This window comes from Thamnophis elegans, chromosome 3 (genome assembly GCF_009769535.1).
Source record: "Thamnophis elegans isolate rThaEle1 chromosome 3, rThaEle1.pri, whole genome shotgun sequence".
Classification (NCBI taxonomy): domain Eukaryota; kingdom Metazoa; phylum Chordata; class Lepidosauria; order Squamata; family Colubridae; genus Thamnophis; species Thamnophis elegans.
Genome location: NC_045543.1, coordinates 57,161,032 through 57,182,273, shown reverse-complemented (window position 1 = coordinate 57,182,273; position 21,242 = coordinate 57,161,032). Strand labels below are relative to the sequence as shown.

Genomic DNA, 21,242 nt, shown 5'->3' with positions numbered 1-21,242 from the left:
CTCTAGCTTCTCAGTTTTCTTCTCTCCTCCTTGGATTTTATTTTCAATTTTTTGAATCCTGTCTTCATATTTCGTCATCCAGTTGTGCATACTTTCAATTTTCCCTTCCATTTTATCAACTTTTTGTACTATGCTTTGGTTTTGTTGTTCCATTACCTCCATTTTTTTCCATACTCTCAAACTTCTTTACAAGGGTGTCTAACTTATCATCCTTACTGTCAAGTCCTGCTTGCATTTTCTGCATCGCTTGCATGAGTGTTTCAAAATTTGCTTCCTTCTCTTTTTCATGCCGAAGTATTGGCTGTGTTGTCCTCTGGCCTCCCACAGGTGAGGAGGCGGAAGTTGATGTAGAGCCAGGGGGGGGGCTGCTTTTCTACTCATAGTCAATTAGTATTAGAGGGTGGAAGATTATATAATGGGGGAAAGGCATAAGAGACAAAAAAGAGAGAAAAAGAAGAGATAGTAGAAGAATAAGGAAAGAAGGAAAAAAGAAGAGAGAAAGAGAGAAAGGAAAAGAGAGAAAGAAAAAAGAAAAAAAACTCTTCAGGCTATTTTGCTCAAAGTTTAAAGTGAGCCATCTATTGATGTCCCAGTGTCTTCAAAAAAAAGAAAAAGAAAAAGTACAAAAAGAAGACATAAAGTAGGGAAAGAGACCCCACCCCAAAAAAGGAAGGGTGCTTCAAGCCACAAGTGGGGAAAAAAGTGTAAGTAGTCAAAAAGTCAAAAAGTGTAATCATAAAAGAAAAAAAAATCAATGTCAATATCTCTCCAGCAGAATGATATGAAAGTAATGTTGAACAGAAAAAAGATGCCACCAAGCTAAAACAAATAGTCTTTTCAGACTCTCCCCCCCCCCCCCGATAAAAGTCTTTCCAAGGTCATTCTCAGCTCCTTCGCCGTTTTGTTATTCAGTCTAACAGAACTCGAGATAAAGAAAAAAGAAAAACAACACCTGTGTAGATCCTTCTTAAAAAACAAATGAATTACAGGGGAAATTTTGGTGACAATAGATTCCAGTCAGCTAGATGGCAGTATTAGCTTGTAGCTTGTAACTTGCCGTAGCTATTAATCTATTGCTAATTACTAATAAAACGCAGCCAAAAAGCTAAAAGAAAACAAAAGACAGATCTTCAAAGCACTTTAGGTTTAAATTCAATGTCCCCACAAGGTTCAAAGTTGGAGATATCAAGAACAAAAAGAAGAATACAAAAAGCCGATTTGATTTACAAAAGAGTCCAGCCCGGTTTCCAAAAAAAAAAAGGAACAGAAAAAATACTCCCTCAATTGGCAAATCTTATCCCTGCCACTTTTTCTCAGCCTTATTTTAAACTATGTTTCCAAATTTAGAGTGTTCTCTTTCCAACAAAGAAAAAAGGGTTTAAAACTCACACCAAACGACATGTTCTTATCCAGTCTCTTTAGGGCTATCCGCAGTTTCAGCAGCCTTGATGGCTGGTCTGGAAATCACTGGCAAAGAGGGCTTTCCTTAGGTTCCCAGAGACTTTGCAAACATCTCTGGGACCACTGGGGTTCCCTCTACCTTTCACTGTCTCTCCGGGACAGCTTAGATCCAAAAAGAATCATCCGGTTTAGATGGTCTCTCAGGAGCTGCCTGAAAGTCCATCTTCTCACTGCTAAGCCCCGCCTTCTTCCATCAACTTTTTATTCATAGCATGCACTGATTTGAATGGTAACTCTGTAAAAACTCCCTAGAAATAAGAAACAACCCCATGACACCTGGTAAATTGACATACATAGCATTGAACAATTAGGCTGCTTCTACTTCCAAATGTCACTTTTAATCTTCCATTTTCAACAAAAAAGGGCATAGTCTAGGAATCCATCATTTGCCATGCACAAGAGTCAGATTAACCACTGTGAGAAAATTAAATGAAAGTCTAGCCTTCTTTGGGATATTAAATGATTTTGATGGAGGGGGAAAAATGCACGACATTCTTCAAACAGCATTGTCTGCAAAAAAAAATCTGACAAAGCATTAATGCCCCCTGCTGCATAATCTTCTGAAGTTCTGTAGAAGCTTATGCAAGTTTAAATAGAAACACGGATCAGTGGAGCTCAAGGACTAGCTAATATTCAGCACTTAAACTCTGGGGTTTCTTTTCTTTTTTCTTTTAATTAAAGTGAGGGGGAAGAACTGGGCAGCGAGATTTAAAGTATACGTTTTAAGGGAATTTTTACAGGAAATTTGGAGCACTTCTTAAGATAAAAAATTCAGTTTTTTTTTGTGCCTACTAAATTCTGCTGAACCAATTATTGTTTGCTTGTTTCTACTCCTCAGCATATTTTGGGAGAATCTTGCTGGAACCAAATCCCACCTCTGACACATACTGGACCCAATTTGAATTTCTGCACACAGTACTTTTTCTGACATGAAATATTGTTCCAAATTATTTTGTAAAACTATATTTTGGGCATTAATACATTAGAGAGGGTCCAGAGGTATTTTACAAGAAGAGTACTCAACTCCTCTGCTCGCAATAAAATTCCTTATACCACCAGGCTTGAAATTTTAGGCCTGGATAACCTTGAATTACACCATCTACATTCCAGTCTAAGTTTAGTACACAAGATTATCTGCCATAACGTCCTACCTGTTAGCGACAACTTTAACTTCAACCGCAGTAGCACAAGGGCTATCAATAGATACAAACTAAATGTAATCCGCTCTAATCTTGATAGCAGAAAATATGACTTCAGCAATAGAGTAGTAAATGTCTGGCACACTCTACCTGATCCTGTTGTTAGTTCCTTTAACCCCCATACCTTTTACCTTAAACTATCTACCATGGACCTTACACATTTCTTAAGCAGTTCCTAAGGGGGCGTGCATAAGCACACGAGTGTGCCTACCATCCCTGTCCTACTGTTCCCATTTATATGAACTCATTTTATGTGTTTATGGTTATGTTTTGCTTGCTTATATTTATTTATTTGTGCCATTTTTCATGTGTCCATGTCTTTGTCTATATTGATACTTGTTTCCTTGTACTTGTTGACAAATAAATAAATAAATACCGTATATACTCGAGTATAGGCTGAGTTTTTCAGCCCACTTTTTGGGCTGAAAAAAGCTGCCTCGGCTTATACTCGAGTCAGTGAAAAATTTGCCCAAATGGAGGAGAAAAAGGGGCGCCCCTTTTTCTCCTCCATTTCGGGACCCAGTGGAAGTTCTCTGCGCGAGGTGAAATGGCCGGCAGCAGCCTCACTCTCCTGCCGTGGCTTCCGTTTCAGTCGCGCAGAGAACTTCCACTCGCTTCCCGGGCTTGTGTTCTGATGAGGGGGAAAGAGAGGACTTTCCTTACGCCCGCATGAGAGCTGGACGTAAGGACTTTACCCCATTGATGAGGCGGGCGGCGCGGATTGTAGCAAGGACGGCCGCCGATCGCAGCCTGGCTGCGCTGGCGGGGACGGGCGGGGCGGGGTGGGATGAGACTCCCCACTCGCCAAGATGGTAGGACTCCAAGTCCCATCCCCTCCACCCGTCCCCACCAGCGCAGCCCCTGCCGCATCAGCCGGAATCTAATTTCCCCCTCATCAGAGCTCGGCGCAGATTGTAGCAAGGACGGCCGCCAATCGCAGCCCGGTTGCGCCAGGGGGTTCCGCTGGTTGAAAGAAAGTCCTTCTTTGCACCAAGCGCTTTTCCCTCCCAACTAATTATAACTAATTATATTAATTAGATAGATCAGTGTTTCTCCACCTTGAAGACTTGAAAATATGTGGACTTCAACTCCCAGAATTCTGGGAGTTGAAGTCCACACACTTTCAAGTCTCCAAGGTGGAGAAACACTGAGATAGATGATCCACTGTGTTTATTTTTGGAAAAAAGCGCCTCCTGCTCTGGACTGCCGGGAACGCGATCGCGTCTCTCTCTCTCTCTCTTCCCCCCACCCCCGGCTGTTCCCACCCGGGAATGTTCTGGCGGGCTAGGCGGAGGGTGCGTGTGCGTGCATGTGTGTCAAGGGTGGGGAGGCTAAGAGGGCGAGGTGAGATCCTGGCGGGGACCGCATTTCACCCGCCGAGCTTCCTTTTCCCCCGTCTTTTCCTCCGCTCGCCGACTTCCTTTCTCCCGTGGCTGACAGGTGGGTGGGTTTCCCTCCTCCTCCTCCCTGCTGGACGTGGATCTGCGGCGTGGGTGGCCGTCCTTGTTGCCCGCCGGCGGCAGGTCGCAGCAAAGAGAGGGAGAGGGAGAGAGAGAGAAATGCCGCCGCTCCCCGGCTCGCCTCTTTTTCCCGGGATCGCCGTGATGCTTTGAGTTTTCCTTCTGCGGAGGTGGGGTGGAAAGAAGAAGAAGTGGGGCCCTTCCCCGCTTCTTCTCGGACTACCTAAGCGTTGGGTGCGCTGTCCCCATCTGGGCAAGTAGTGCTGACTCATCAGGTGTCTGGGAACGGGTGGGGCTGAGGAGCGGCTGGGGGTGGGGGGTGTTTCACAGAGCGGCTGGGGGTGGGGGGTGTTTTACAAAGGGATGAGGTGGACTGAATTACCCCCTTGTATCTGCTGGCTGCAGCCTTCTGTGTGCAGAGTCCAGACACTGCTGACTCATCAACATAGTACTTTCCATGGCGGCAGGGGGAAAAGAGTTGACTAATTTCCAAACCAAATTAGCTGAAATATCTCAAATGTTCTCCTTTAGACTCATTTCAATCAGGATGGGCAAAATGGACAGGAAGCATTTATTTATAAAAATAAATAAAATGATAAAGAAACAAAACTGAGTACAACAGTAAGATGCCTCCCCCCTCCAAAAGAATTGAAACCCAAAATATGGCATATTCTCTAGAAAGCTAAAAATAGGAAGTAGGTGGAGAGAGAACGGCAGAGGATTGTCAGTGTCACTGTTTTGCTTCCCTTCTTTACGAAACTCCTTGGCTACGTTACTATGCACCCTCCAGAGTAAATCTCACTAGATTCCCCCCCCCCCCGAGGTTTCTTTTCCATCCATATGTTGCTTTTGTCGACGTTGTGGGGTGGAGAGTGTTTATTCTTGCCCAGATTTCTTAACTGATAGGATGTATACCCTGTTCAGGGCTGCCCCGTTTCATTTGCATTGATCCACACTGCCGGTAACAACTGCACACTTTGGACTAAGTCAGGGGCTGTACCTCCTGTCCTTTTGCGAGGTGCTTTGTAGTTCCAAAACTTTCCTGGGAGTAGAAGGGGGAGTTACTTTGCGATTTATGAAAGAAGTGCCCCAGAGGGCAGGCAATCATCCCAGTGCATTCCTGCACCGATGTGGGCATTGCTGCTGGAATGGTGGCAGTGAGAATGAAGGGTGGCAATTGTCAGAGGCATAAATGCTGAGCAGCTGCTAATGTCTCGTTGTCGCCATGCTGTATTTTCAGCTTATTATTATGGCTGGGACGGTCTTGCTCGCCTACTACTTCGAGTGCACGGACACTTTCCAGGTGCATATTCAAGGCTTCTTCTGCCAAGACAGCAATTTGATGAAACCGTATCCAGGGGCAGAGGATGAAAGCTTCATTTCCCCTCTTATCCTCTACTGTGTACTGGCTGCAACCCCAACAGCAATCGTAAGTAGATTGGATATAATATTTTGTGTGTGTGTGTGTGTGTGTTTGTGTGTGTGTATTTTAAAGATTCTTTATTGGATTGTTGATTGCCGAATTCCCAGAGAAGATATTCTATTCCTTTTCCAACTTATAATTTTTATCTAACTTTGTAAATGTCAGTGTAGTCATGAGGAGTCCTGCATAACCCCAAGGCATCTTTATTTATTTTTTTAACTGATAAGCTTTTGACAGACATTGGCATAATCCCTTTGAGTATTAATTATCCCGCTAATTAATTAATTATGTCTATGGGATTTCACGGGAAGACAAAACACCATGTTACATATTTCTCAGATGAAGTGCAATAGCTAAGTGCTTCTCACTGGGTAAACAGCTTCACACATTTAGATCAGCCTCAACACTTTGATGTAAATGATTGGTGTCGGGGTTTATCACCATGAGTTCTCGGGGAGTTTAGTAAATAAATAAACTATGCTTTTAGTAAAAGCAAAATGAGGCTCTTGCAAGGTGCGTGAAGTTTCACATGCTGAAGGCAAAACTGACTGCTTTAACAAATATTTCAGTGCTTATGAACGAATAAAAAAAATGCCTTTTGCAAATCAAATGTTGGTTTCCTAACTCCAATATAATTACCGTGCCGAATAATTGAAGGCTGTCATAAGTCCAAGAAAACTATTAATTAGGAGATAAATGCCAATAAGTGCCTTGATTGCTTTTTTTTTATGGGAGACATTAGCTTCTTTGTGCTACAAAGTAAATAGATTCAGCCACCAGTTTAATTTAAAGTGCTGCTTCAAATAAGCTTCCGAGAAATGTTTGTCTAGTTCCTTTTGTGCCACCCAGTTTGTTTTTCCTTCCCACCAGAATATGTGTTATACATATTTGCAGTTTTTTTCCTTAAGTTCACTGCAAGAGAGATTCAACAGAAGAATAATGAGCAATATATATTAAGCACATCAACTAGATGAACATGTCCATATAGGGTAGGCTCAGCTTAGCTTCTTATTCAAATTCACAGGTCTTAATCCAGCATCCTTACAGAATGTGCACAGCTGTGTGCAATATAGTAAAAGTCAGCGGTGGGTTTCACATTTTGTTACTACAGGTTTGCCGCACATACGCGCATGCGCTTCCTGGGCACAAGCATCCCTTCTGCAAATGTACCTGGCCTTCTGTGCATGCACTTTGCTTGCGGCACACCTTCTGTGCATGCACACGGCCTAAAAAACGTGCCTAAATAGGACGGCATAGAGCCGGGGCGGGTGGGCCCGCCACCCATGATTTCCGCTACCGGTTCGGGCGAACCGGTCCAAACTGACTGAATTCCATCTCTGGTAAGAGTGCTACAGATATACTTTCTTCCACCAACATTTCTGGAAAAGTTTTTTTAATCTCATTGCCTGGTTTTCAAAGAAATGGTTTAAAATAAAATTGTAGAAAATTCAAATATCCAGGTAAAATATTCAGATAATATTTGCTAAATTGTTCAAAGGTAGAAAATATCTGTTGCAGATATTTTAAAAGAATTTGAAAGCTAGAAGGGAAAAAGTATTGTGAGCTTTTAAAGGTGCATTGGTAGTCCCAAGTGTGTGTAGCCTTCTAAAAAGAGGAAATAATTATTTAAAGGAAATAATCTGGAAAGGTATTTGAGGAGGGTTTACTGCATGTTCAATAAAGATGACCATTCATATATGCCATTTCATGGCAGGCAGCCTCTGACAGCTATAAAAAAAGATTAAATCTTATTATTGTCCCTCTGAGATTGTTCCGTCAAACTGGTGGGCCACGGGCCAAATGAGTCACACTCAGGCCATGCCCACCCCAGCTCCACGAAGGGAAAAAAATGTCACAACGTGTCACATGACGGCAACATGACACCGCGAATTTGATACCTGTGCAGTAGAACCTTAGCTAATTAATATTTCCCATCCTATGTGCATTGAGAGATATGCAGGATCCTTTAACACTGATGCTTCAACACACAGACCCAGGAAATATAGCTAGCCTGTGTTTGGGGAAATAAGAGTGGGCGGTCTTATCAGTTTTGTGCATAAATGCAGTGCATGGAATCAATCATCTGAATTCTTCTGTATGACACAATATTTCACGCATCCAAAATGTAACTAACGAATTTCCATGCAGTGGAATTTCAATGTACAGTAAGTACAGAATGACCCATTTCAAGGATTTCTGATTTGCAGTCCAAATTTCTTCAACGGCGCTTAGATCATCAAATATAGGAGTAATTAATGCCTTGCATGTAAATTCATTCACCCCTTCATTTTGAATATTTATTTGAAGTTCTTTGATTCAGGAAAAACATGCTTCCTTTACCTGCTAGTTTTTTCTCCAGTGGTTGAAGCCAAGTTAATAATGATAGAGCAGGAATTGAATTGATGGTGAAAGCCAAAGCATGCTTTTCTTTTGCTTTGTACTCCAGGACAATTGGATAGCATGAAGTTATTGTTATATGTGGCAGGCACAGTCAAAGTGGGTTATGCACACCTACAGGTGGTCCTTGACTTGCAACAGTTCATTTAGTGACTGTTCAAAGTTACAACAGCACTGAATAAAGTAACTAATGACCATTTTTCACTTATGACTGTTGCAGTGTCCTCCTGGTCACATGATTTACATTCGGATGCTTGACAACTGGTTCCTATTTATGATGAGTGTAGTGTCCCGGTGTCATATGATAATCTTTTGCGATGTTCTGACAATGTGACTGGGGAAATCAGATTCACTTAACAACTGTGCTGTTAACTTAACAAATGCTTAACAACTGTGGCAAGTAAAGTCATAAAATGGGGCAAAACTCTGTTAATAAATTTCTCATGTAGCAACCTAAATCCTGGGTTCAATTCTGGTCATAACTTGAGGACTACCTGTATTACTTTTCTGACTGAGAGATAGGCCAATGCTAGTGACTGGCCCAAAGTTACCTAGTGCTTTTCTGTGGCTGGGGATGGACTGGAATTTGGGTCCCCCTGATGCAGTACTATACCATAATGGCTACACTATTCTAGTCTCCTGGATAATGATACTTTTCAACAGAAATTCTTAAGGTCACTGCTTCAGTCAAACTGGTAGATTGTTATATCTCTAGCAATACCAGCAGTAGCTGTGTTTCTTGAAAGTAAGTCCCCAAACTGATTGAATTGCAGAGATTTCAAGGGGTAAAGAAAGCATCATGTGTCTTACTTGGAACTTATAATTTGTATATAATTAGGAAAGCTAAATTTGATATTGTGGTTAAAATGTTGGACTCGGGTTGGCAAAACGGAGTTTCCTTTTTTTTCTGTTTACCAGCTCTTCTGCCGCTGGGTTGAATTTCTTAACTTAACTATTTGATATTGATCTGATTGGGAGCTTGGAGCTGTGCCAGAGACAAGAAATAGAGGTCTGTCTTTCGCTTCGTGGACTCTAACACTGACATCAAGAAGAGAGTGACTTAGAGAGACTAATTATTAGAACAGAATATTGAACAACCGACAAAACTGAGAGATATTTATTGATATAAGAATAGGGTGTGATGTATAAATTTATGATACCTACTAATCAAATTAATCAAATAGAATACTACTAGTATTACTACATAGGACTGTTTAAGTATTGAAAGGTGATACTAAGGAAGGATAATTGTGGAATTGTTGTTGAATATTGGTTTATACAATTATAATAATTTTAATATATTATTGATATTACTGATAAGATATAAATAAGGTAAAAGTTATAACCAATAGTGGGCAAGACCAAAAAAAAAGGGGTTAAAAATGGCAACCTCATCAAAATTAGGGGAAAAGACCATACCCAATGTGAGGGCAGCAACGCCCCCCCCCCTCAAATCAAAAAACAATGGAGAGTGTGTGGGGGTTGGAGAAAGGGGAAAAGATGGCAGAATCAGCCGGATCAGCACCTAGGATGCAAAACATGCAAACGATGCTCCAGATGATACAGGAGACCTTGGCTACAAGCCAAGCAGAGACAAGGAAAAATCACGAAGAACTTAAAAATGAAATGGGAGAATTGAAAGGAACAATCAAAAATGTAGACGATAAAGTTGAAAAGATACAGAATGCCTTAACAATCAACGAACAGAAAATCCAATGTATGGAAGAAAAAATACAACACTCAGATCAGAAGATGGGAAAAATGGAAATAGAATATAGGCAACTTAATAAAGAATTAGAATTGTCAATAATCCGACTCAAAAACGAAAAAGCGGCATTCTACCTAAGATTTCAAAACATGCCGGAAGAGAAGGAGGAAGATCTGAAAGAAAAAATGGTTAATATCCTTACTGAATTTTTGCAAATAACAGAACAAGAATTTTTGCAAATAACAAGAACAAGGAACGATTGATGAGGTTTACAGGGTGAACACTAATTATGCAAGGAGACATAGGCTCCTGAGAGAAGTACATGTAAGATTCACTAAGAAAACTGCCAGAGATGAAGTGTACAAAAAAACCAGGGAAGAGACGATTATATTACAGGGAAAAGAGCTGACCACGCTTAAACAGATCCCACGGAGAATCCGGGAACAACGCAGGCAATACCAATTTTTAACAAACGAGTTGAATAAAAACAGAATAATGTACAGATGGCTGGTACCAGAAGGGGTTCTGGTATCTTGACAAAGAAAAAGATATAAGATAGAGAATTTAGAAGAAGCACACAAATTCTATGAAGAACACTGTAATAGGGAAGGAAAACAAGGAAGCAAAGAGGACAGAGGTCAAGTGGAAGAAACATCAGAAGACAGCGAAAGAAGCAGGAGAGAAGAACAGAGACAAGAAAGAGAGAGAGCAGAGAAGGAAGACAGCGAAAGAAGCAAGAGAGAAGAACAGAGGCAAGAAAGAGAGAGAGCAGAGAAGGAAGGCACGAGAGGGAAAAGTCAGATACAAACTAGAAGCAGAAGAAACAATCTCAACTAGAGATGGATCAAGAAATAACAATTATGTCGATAAACCTGAATGGACTGAATGCACACACAAAAAAAGAGCCCAGATGTTTAATATTTCTAAGAAATTGAAAGTAGACCAGATATGGGTTAATTGGTATAGATGGATGGAGCAAAGAAATAAAAAACATTGAAAGAATAGAATAACTCTCAAAAATAATAATTATGAGTAAAACAAGGGGGTCATGATTGGTGAAATCAAATCAGGATGATAGCTGGCATATAGACAGTAGAATGATAGAGAAAAAAGGAAATGATACCTGTGGAAATAACAGCCCCAAGAAAACATAAACTGGATTTGAAAGAGACACCCATAACAATAGAAAAAGAAAGGAAGGGAAGAAGGAAGGAAAGGAGGGGAGGAAGGAAGTAGAGAATGGAGGGACGAAGGAAGGGAAAGAAGTGGAGGGTTGGAGAGAGAGAGAAGGAGAGACAGTAGGAGAGGAAGAAGAAATGTGGAGAAGAGGTAGGGGAAGAAGAAAGAAGTAAGCATTGTGCGAGGAAGATGGCTGCTTGAGCTTTTCGCTCGGGCATGAAGAAGAACAAACAACAGCTGATAATTCGAGTTTTGCTGCAGTTTGATGCCGGAAGAGCTAGGCCTGGTAAGAGGAACTTGAGAGGAACAGGGAACGGCGATTGTTGACGAGAAGCCTTCCCGGACAGCCCCTGACAGCCCCAGACAGAGCAACTGTTGGAGTGGCAGCAAGTGGTAGCAAGAGACTGTGAATGGCCTCCCCCCCCCCCCACAGAGATGATACGGGCGGCTTGCAGCCGAAAGAACTGCTGTGCTTTGTTTTGAGCCCTGGGAGGTGGTGGGGAAGAAGCATACGAACGGCTCCCCTCCTTCCTCCCCCCCCCAGAGACTGCGAGCGGCGGCTGTCTGGAGTGGCAGCGAGAGACTGTGAACGGGCTTTCCCCCTCCCAAGGAGACAATACGGGCGGCTCGCAGCCAAAAGAACTGCTGCGTTTTGTTTTGAGCCCTGTTTTTGAGCCCTGTGAGGTGGTGGGGAAGAGGTATACGAGTGGCTCCCCCCTCCTCCAGACGGCCCAGGTGGTGCGAACGGCGAACGACGACCGTAGTTACACATGAATGGCCTTTCCCACCCCCCCAGGCGAACGGGGGCAGCACGAGAGCTTTTACTCTATGCCGGCTACAGCAAGCCTAAACCTCCTGGCTGCCGGTTTTCTTTTGGAGTGTGAAGTGAGGAGCAAGGAGTGAGGAGCGCTGAAGGGGGGTTGCCCATGCGCCCCCTGGACACCTGCACGCTCCGGAGAGTCCCCCCCCACGCTGGATGCAGAAAATGGCGGCGGCACTTTGAATTCCCTTTAGTCCGGCGTTTTTTTTCAATGCAACAGTGGTGGCAGGGACGGCGCTAAGACGGCAAGACCATGATTAGACCCTGGCTCGCTAGTTTTGGAGGAGAGGAAGTGAGGAGCCTTCACTGTGGGATTGGGAGAAGCGATAAGACGGTGTGTGACCAGGAGGGTGTGCAATATTTAACCTTCGCATTGGACTTAGATCTGACCACAGACCTGGCTGAGTAACCATGCTGCGCTGGGGCCTGAGGAGGAGTGGTATGTGGTTTGTCACCAACTGGACCATGGTTATCATGGTTGGGTGGGTGATTTGGGCTGCTGACCTTGCTGCCTCAACCTCAGTTGCTTTGACTATTATTATGTGCATCTACCTCTGGATTCCTATCTTGGACAGCGCTTGCTTAATTTTACTCGGACCACTGGTGAGAAACAGAGGGGGGGGGTGAGGCTTCGGCCTGCAGACGCTGTGAACCTGCGCGACTTTTTCCTATATCTCTTTTAATCGGTATGTTGAATGTATGGGATTGCTTGAGATGATATGAATGATCTCACTTTTTATTATTATATAGTTGTATTGGTGTTTTAACTTTTTCAGTGAGGACTGTTTGTGTGAGAGTTTGGGTATGAGTGATTCGGAGGACCTGGCGGGGTATGCGGGGGCCATCGGGGTGGTTGGGGGAGCTATATCCACGGGAGAGGGTCGGAGCATCGCGGTCATAACAGGGAGAGGCAGATATGGCGGGGACTTTAGGGCAGGCCATCATCGGGGAAGGAGGGCTCGCTGTGTCATAGAGATCCCTCCTTCCGGCCCTAGGAGTCCCACTCCAAGGTCAGATGGCGCGAGTAATCAGGACCCTGGTCTCAGGCTGCTGTCGCTAAATGCCAGGTCTGTCGTTCATAAGGCCCCCCTCATCCGGGACTTGATAACTGATGAGGGCGCAGACCTGGCATGTATTACTGAAACATGGCTGGGCACGGAGGGAGGAGTCCCCCTCATTGAGATGTGCCCAGCCGGATTTCAGGTGCTACACCAGCCGAGAGCCCAGGGAAGGGGTGGCGGTGTGGCCATTGTAGTCCGGGAGTCTTTAGTACCTCGTAGGATCCCTGCTCCGGAGCTTGTCGGGTGTGAGTCCCTGCTGGTGAAGCTGGACCTCAAGGGTCAAGTGGGTCTGCTGCTTACGTACCTGCCTCCCAACTGCGTTGCAGCAGCCCTCCCCTCGCTCCTCGAGTCAGTAGCCGAGCTGGCAGTTGAGTTCCCTAGACTTATGGTTCTGGGGGACTTCAACTTGCCTTCGCTCGGTGAACACTCTGATGGAGCGCAGGAGTTCATGGCTTCCATGACAGCCATGGGCTTGACTCAAGTAATCCGAGGCCCAACTCACTCAGCGGGTCACACACTTGACCTCGTATTCCTCTTGGAGCAGTGGAGTTACGATCTTGGTCTGAGGGGTAATGAGATCATACCCCTGTCGTGGTCAGACCACTACCTACTGAGGCTAGACTTCCGGAGGCCAAACCCCCACTGTAGGGAGGAGGAACCAACCAGCTGGTTCCGCCCCAAGCGACTGATGGATCCTGTTAGGTTCCAGACGGAGCTTGGGGTTATTCCTGATACCCTCGCCCACAGTTCGGTGGAGACCCTCGTCGCTGCCACTCGGCAGCTTCGGAGTCTCTAGACCGGATTGCGCCACTACGGCCCCTCCGGGTCAGCGGCCCCCGAGGCCTCCTTGGTTTACTGAGGAGCTCCGGGAGATAAAGCGCCGGAGGAAACACCTAGAGCACTCGTGGAGGTCCGATAGGTCCGAGTCGAAGCGGGCACTTTTAACAGCATGCACCAAGGAGTATATTCGGACTCTAAGAACAGCAAAAAGAACATATATTGCCTCCTTGGTAGCGTCCGCCGAGTCTCGCCCAGCCGCCCTGTTTAGGATAACCCGCTCCCTCCTAAATAGGAGGGAGACGGGGGACCCCTTACAGGGTAAGGCTGAGGAATATGTCCAGTTCTTGGCGGACAAAGTTGCCCGGTTTCGAGCGAACCTGGACTCCACCCCAGTAGATCCAGCCGGGACACAAGGGGAAAACTTGGCAAACCATCTCTGGGTTGAGTTTCAGGAAGTTGCCTCTGGGGATGTGGACAAGGCTATGCGAGCTGTGAGTGCCTCCATCTGTGTACTGGACCCGTGTCCCTCCTGGCTGGTTGCCAACAGCAGTGAGGTGACACGAGGCTGGATCCAGGCTGTTGTTACCGCCTCTCTTCGGGAGGGGTACTTCCCCACCGCGCTTAAGACAGCGGTGGTGAGACCCCTCCTGAAGAAACTGTCCTTGGATCCAGCTGTCCTTAATAACTATCGTCCAGTCTCCAACCTCCCCTTTGTGGGGAAGGTTGTTGAGAAGGTGGTGGCTCTCCAGCTTCAGCGTACCTTGGAGGAAGCTAACTATCTTGACCCCTTCCAGTCTGGCTTCAGACCCGGTTACAGCACAGAAACCGCTTTGGTCGCATTGACCGATGATCTCTGGAGAGCTAGGGATGGAGGCCATGCTTCCATCCTAGTTCTCCTTGACCTCTCAGCGGCTTTCGATACCATCGACCATGGTATCCTTCTGCGACGACTGCGGGAGATAGGGGTGGGCGGCACTGTTTTGCAGTGGTTCTCCTCCTATCTCTCGGACAGGTCGCAGTCGGTGTTGGTAGGGGGGCAGAGATCGTCCCTGAGGCCCCTAACTTATGGGGTGCCGCAGGGGTCGGTCCTATCCCCCCTACTATTTAACATATACATGAAACCGCTGGGCGAGATCATTCGGAGGCACGGGATAAAATACCACCAATATGCAGACGATACACAGTTGTATCTGTCCGCCCCGTGCCAACTCAATGAGGCGGTGGACGTGATGAACCGGGGTCTTGAGGCCGTTAAGGACTGGATGAGAGCAAACAAGCTGATACTCAACCCAGACAAGACCGAGTGGCTGTTGTGTTTTCCTCCCAAAAATTTGACCAACATACCATCACTCAGGCTGGGGGGGACAAAATTTACACCCCTCAGAAAGGGCCCGCAACTTGGGAGTCCTCCTGGACCCACAGCTGACTTTTGACCACCACCTTTCAGCTGTGACCAGAGGGGCATTTGCCCAGGTTCGCCTGGTGCGCCAGTTGCGGCCCTACCTGAATCGGGAGGCCCTCACAACAGTCACTCGAGCCCTTGTGATCTCCAGGCTGGAATACTGCAATGTGCTCTACATGGGGCTGCCCTTGAAGAGCATCCGGAGACTTCAGCTAGTCCAGAATGCGGCCGCGCGAGTGATCGTGGGCGCACCACGGTTCGCCCACATAACACCGATCCTCCGCGAGCTGCACTGGCTACCTGTCGATCTCCGGGTGCACTTCAAGGTCCTACTCACCACCTATAAAGCGCTCCATGGTAGTGGATCTGGCTATTTGAGAGACCGCCTTCTGCCAATTACCTCCCTGCATCCCATCAGATCGCATAGAGTTGGCCTCCTCCGTATTCCATCTGCCAGTCAGTGCCGACTGGCGACTACTCGGAGGAGAGCCTTCTCTGTTGCGGCTCCGACGCTATGGAACAATCTCCCCGTGGAGATTCGTACCCTCACCACCGTCCAGGCCTTCCGCACAGCCCTCAAGAACTGGCTAGCCCGTCAGGCCTGGGGATAAGTCTACTTTCGCCCCTCCCGAATGTTGAGTGAATGTTGTGTTTTACTGTTTAATTTACCTTTGTTCACACCTCTTTTTGTATTTGTCCTACACTCCCTTTCCCCTTTGATTGTAAGCCGCCCTGAGTCCCCTCAGGGAAAAGGGCGGCCTATAAATGTGCAATAAATACAAAATACAAAAGGTGAATGGGAGGGAGAGAAAGAAAAGGAGAGGAGGGAGGAAGAGAGAAAAGGAGAAGGTGAGAGGGTAGGAAGGAGAAGACAGAGGGTAGGAGTAGGGGAGAAGTAAGGGAAGGAAGAAGGGGAAGGAGAGGAGGAAGGAAGGAAGTAGAGAAGGAAGGGAGGGAGAAAAGAAAAGAAAGAGAAAATAAGGTGGTGTCATAGCAAGTGCGAAGGATGGTAAATGATACATTCCAAATTATATCTTATACCGTTTTAAAAGAAATAATAATAATATAAGAATGGCAAAGAAAAAGAATAACTATGTGAATGTATACCTATAACTGCATGTAAGAGAATAGATGACAGTAAAAATATAAAGCACAATATCGGCAAATAATACCTGATCATAAGTAGCTAAGTATAAATAAATTAAGAAATGGATATAAAAATGGATAATGAGTAATGAGATTACAAACGCAACCGGAATTGCTGTATGATATATGATGGAACTTATTGTTACTATGTTGTTTTTAAATTATGTGGTTATTTTTGCTAATGTGTTTATGTGTTCTGTTGATGTGCTTATGTGTATAAAATAAAAAAATATATACAAAAAAATAAAAATAAAATGTTGGACTAGAAAGTGGGACCAGTCTGCCCTTAAGCACTCGGTGACTTTGCTAGCTCTTTCTCAGTCCAGGTGATTTGTTGTGAGCAAAAATTGTAGGCAAGAGAGCTGTGTACACCACATGAATCTCATGAATGAAAGGCTAGATATAATCTAAATAAATAGTAACCAATAGAGTCTGAAGAAAGCGGCAGTTAGGAATTGATGGTGCACCTGATTGGAAGGAGGGGAGGTTGTTAAAAGAGAAGAGACAGCATAGAAGACAAGACTAACTAAATGTAAGCATAGATATTTATTTGGAAATGTTGTTTCTTTGGGACTTCCTGTTGTACAACTCTTTATATTATGATTATCATTATTAGTAGTAGTATAATTATTATTATTATCATTATTATGTTACTTTGCATGGACACTGAGGGCTTCTATACGAGAGACAAATTCCTTTTGTGTCTATTTACGCTTGGCCAAATAAAGTATTCTATTCTATCTTTTGGAAACTTTAGCAAAAAACTACCCAGCAGCATCATTATATGTCTGGAAATCACATAAAAGTTGGTGGGGTGATGTCTTTTTCATGCTTCCAGTTCAGTAGTGAGTTTCACATTTTGTGACCACCTGTTCGCCCCACACCTGCCGGCTTCATGCCCGGCCTTCCGCACATTTTTTTTTAATTATTGGATTTATATGCCATCCTTCTCCCAAAGGACTCTGGGCTCTGTAATATGTGGGTTAAAAAACCCACATATTACAAAAGTTAAAAAGGAAATTAAATAAAGTATCCAAAAACAAACCCAATTAATATTAACAATACAATTTTAAAAATTAGATTAAAATTAACAATTAAATTAATCATTTATTTTATTCTGTTCAGGCCAGGCCTACTTGCTGGAAAAGCCAACTTTTTAGGGCACGTCAGAAGGACCGAGGTCAGGGATTATATGAAGCTCCAGGGACAGCTCATTCCAGAGACTTTGCTTTGCTCGTGTGTGCGCCTTCGCGCATGCGCCTGGCCTCAAAAACATGCCTAAATTGGATGGCATAGAGCCCACCCATGATTTCCGCTACCGGTTCGGGTAAACCGGTCCGAACCGGTTGAATACTACCTCTGCTTCAGTTGCAGGTAGCCCAAATGGGAGAATTCTGTTTCTGTGTCTGCCTCAAAGGTACTCTGGTTGATTTTCTTCCTGGTGGGAAAAAAATCAGAGATCTTTATAACATATCAAGTCTTGTTGTGTGCCTGCACCATCACTCCACCGATAAGCACTCAGATGAATAATAATAAAGATGCTGAAGAAAATGGGAAATAATAAGGAAGAAGGATGCAGAGCTTTTCTTTAAAAAAAAAACCTGGGAAAATAAGGAGAGAAGCCCTATTGACAGAAATGTAGCCAAGAGGGAGAAGTAGCGAGAAAAGCAGAAATACAACTCTTTCCAAAAAGAACACCACCACGAGGATTAATTTTTTGCCCACATTGTATGTTTATTGCATAATGAATTTGACAGCCTTTATAATCTACAAGGCTTATTTATTGCCATTTTTGCTTTTAGCATAGCTGTTCCATATTCCCTTTTCTACCTTTCCTATTCCGTAGTTCTTCCTGCATCCAACTGAGATTCAGCAGCACACACATTAAAAATTGGGTTATTTTTTTAAAAAAAATAGAAAAATATAATAGTTCCACCTATTAATTTGTTATTAGGTTCTGTTCCTATACTAATACAAAAAATAAATACATCTTGTAAAAAATAAAATTGTGTTACTCCCAACTAATGGTGATTAGTAAAATATAAAATAAGTTTAGTTGTTATAAGTAGAAAATAATCAGGCATATACCTCCCCTTACAATTAGCAAGTGGGGGATTGAAAAAGTCTCATTTGTTTTGGTTGCAATTTTTTTGCCTATTTTTAAATGTAACCTTTTAGATATTTAAATAGATAACCTATGCCCTCATTGGGACATCGTTTCAGAGATATTTCCTTACCAGATTCCTCAATGCTTTTAATAATGGCATAGCTTCTATTGTACTTCCTTCATTGAAAAAGTTGGGATACATTTGAAGATGGATTAGCCTTTCAAGTAGCCCATGTTGAACTATATAGCACAGTCAAACACCAGCACCGGAAATGCTTTATGACACTTTGTAACTGCTTTAAAGGTAAAGGTTCACCTCGCACATATGTACTAGTCATTCCTGACTCTAGGGAGTGGTGCTCATCTCCGTTTCAAAGCCAAAGAGCCAGCACTGTCCAAAGACATCTCCGTGATCATGTGTCTGGCATGACTAAATGCTGAAGGCACATGGAACGCAGTTACCGGTTCCACCACAAAACCGCGGTAGACAAAAGCGCGCTCGACAAAAGCGCGTACGTGACGTCATCACAGCGCGACGAAAACATCGCGCTGTGAGCGGTAAATTTAAAATTAAAGCGAAAACCTTACCCTAACCCCCCCAAACCTAACCCTAAACCTAACCCTAAACCTAACCCTTAACCTAACGCTAAACCTAAACCTAAACCTAACCCTTAACCTAACGCTAAACCTAACGCTAACCCTTAACCTAACGCTAAACCTAACCCTAACGCTTAACGTAATCCTAAACCTAACCCTAACCCTTAACCTAACCCTAACCCTAACCCTAAACCTAACCCTTACCTTTATGTGAATCGGTTTGCTTTAATTTTATTTTAATTTCAATTTAATTTATTTTTAATTTTTTTCGTCGCACTGCTGATGACGTCAGGTACGCGCTTTCGTCGAGCGCGGTTTTGTCTACCGCGGTTTTGACGGGTCACACAGTTACCTTCCCACCAAAGGTGGTCCCTATTTTTCTACTTGCATTTTTATATGCTTTTGAACTGCTAAGTTGGCAGAAGTTGGGACAAGTAACAGGTGCTCACTCCATTACGGGAGGGCTAGGGATTTGAACCATTGAACTGCTGACCTTTCTGATCAACAAGCTCAGCGTCTTAGCCACTGACCACTGCGTCCCTATATATTATCATAAACTGCTTTATGGTAATGTTTATGCTACAAAGTGTTTTATAAACTTTGCCAAATTTCAATTACAAGGGAGTCATGGGTCCCAGATTTTTGATGTATTCTGTATGTTAGGCCAGTGGCCCTCAACCTTTTGGGCACCAGTGACCGGTTCTGTGGAGAGAGGTTTACCCATTGACCAGAAAGGGCGTAGTTTTGCGTGCTGCCTACATCCTGCGGATGGGGCTTTGCTTGTTTGTGCGGCCCTGTTTTTGGCATGGGGGTTGGGGACACATGTGTTAACGCATTTACGGTAACTTGGTTCAAAATGTTTTGCCTATGGTGCACCATTCTGCCCAATTAAAAGTTACAGGATTCAGAATTTTAATAATATATAGAAGATAACCTTTGGAGAATTAAAAACTCAAGTCTGTTGCTTCAGATGTAAGCTAGCGAATCGTAGTAAGTGGTTAATTAATGTCTTTATCCAGAGATAGTCGTTCAGAATTGGTGAAAACTCAATTTATCTAACTTCTCTAATACTGCCACCAGTTGTCTGCTATCAGTGTTCTGTTCTCTGCTCTCATAGAGTTATATTACAATAAGAAATGGAGAGGTGGGTTGGATTAACATCCCTCTCCAGAGAGTAGTTTCTGCCTATCAAAGGGAGTTCAGCAGTGACCAATGTATTTGTCTTTGTGATTTTCAGCATTCCCCCTTCTGCTTCTCTTTTACAGATTTTTATTGGAGAGATATCTATGTATTTTATCAAGTCCACCAGAGAAAGCTTAATTATCCAGGAGAAAACCATTTTGACGGGGGAATGCTGTTACCTGAATCCACTACTTCGGAGAATCATCCGATTTATAGGTAAGCATAATTAACACATTTGCAGAATAAAATTGAGTTTGAGTTTGAGTTTAATAAAATTTGTATGCCGCCCACTCCCTTGGGACTCTGGGCGGCTCATAGCAAGACAAAAACATTTAAAATTTAAAATAAAAATACAAATATTAAAATTCCACATCATCCATTCCATCTAAGCGGGGCTGGATATCAATCAACAGCCCCAGGCCTGCCGGAACAGCCAGGTCTTGATGGCTTTACGGAAGGCCGGGAGAGTGGTAAGGGTCCGGATCTCTATGGGTAGATCGTTCCACAGGGCTGGCGCAGCAACAGAGAAGGCCCTCCCCCGGGGGGCCGCCAGCAGTCATTGTCCGGTTGACGGCACCCAGAGGAAGCCCAACCTATGCGACCTTGTTGGTCGTTGGGAGGTAAGTGGCAGGAGGCAGTCTCTCAGGAAGCCAGGTCCTAAACCATGTAGGGCTTTAAAAGTAACGACTAGTACCTTGAAGCGCGTCCAGAGACCAATGGGGAGCCAGTGCAGCTCGCGGAGGATGGGTGTAACATATCGCTCGCACAGCTGCATTCTGGACCAACTGTAGTCTTCGAACACTCTTCAGGGGCAGCCCCATGTAGAACGCGTTACGGTAATCCAGTCTTGAGGTGACGAGGGCATGAGTGACCATTCGAAGTGCCTCCCAGTCCAGGTAGGGCCCCCCTGGTCACAGCCAACAGATGATGTTTTAACGTCAGCTGTGGGTCCAGGAGGACACCCAAATTGCGGGCCCTCTCTGAGGGGTGTATAATTTCACCCCCCAGGCTAAGAGGTAGAATGACTGGACTATCCTTGGAAGGCAACATCAATAGCCACTTGGTCTTGTCTGGATTGAGTGCAAGCTTGTTCACTCCCATCCAGACCCTGACAGCCTCCAGGCACTGGCACATCACTTCCACTGCTTCGCTGAGTTGGCACGGGACGGACAGATACAATTGAGTATCGTCCACATATTGATGATATTTGATCCCGTGCTGGCATATGATCTCGCCCAGCGGCTTCATGTAGATATTAAATAGGAGGGGGGACAGGACCGAACCCTGAGGCACCCCATATTTGTTTCTTTGTTTGTTTGT

At 44.3% G+C, this 21,242-nt stretch overlaps 1 protein-coding gene across 1 annotated transcript in view; it reads left to right on the top strand.

The window, feature by feature from the left end:
• Positions 1-21,242, top strand: part of LOC116506165 (phospholipid phosphatase-related protein type 1) — an 87,540-nt gene that overhangs the window by 45,745 nt on the left and 20,553 nt on the right. Inside the window, exons 3-4 of the mRNA XM_032213817.1 lie at positions 5,361-5,549; positions 20,006-20,138. Of these exons, the coding sequence (XP_032069708.1) occupies positions 5,361-5,549; positions 20,006-20,138 (322 nt within the window). The remainder of the gene's footprint in view (positions 1-5,360; positions 5,550-20,005; positions 20,139-21,242) is intronic.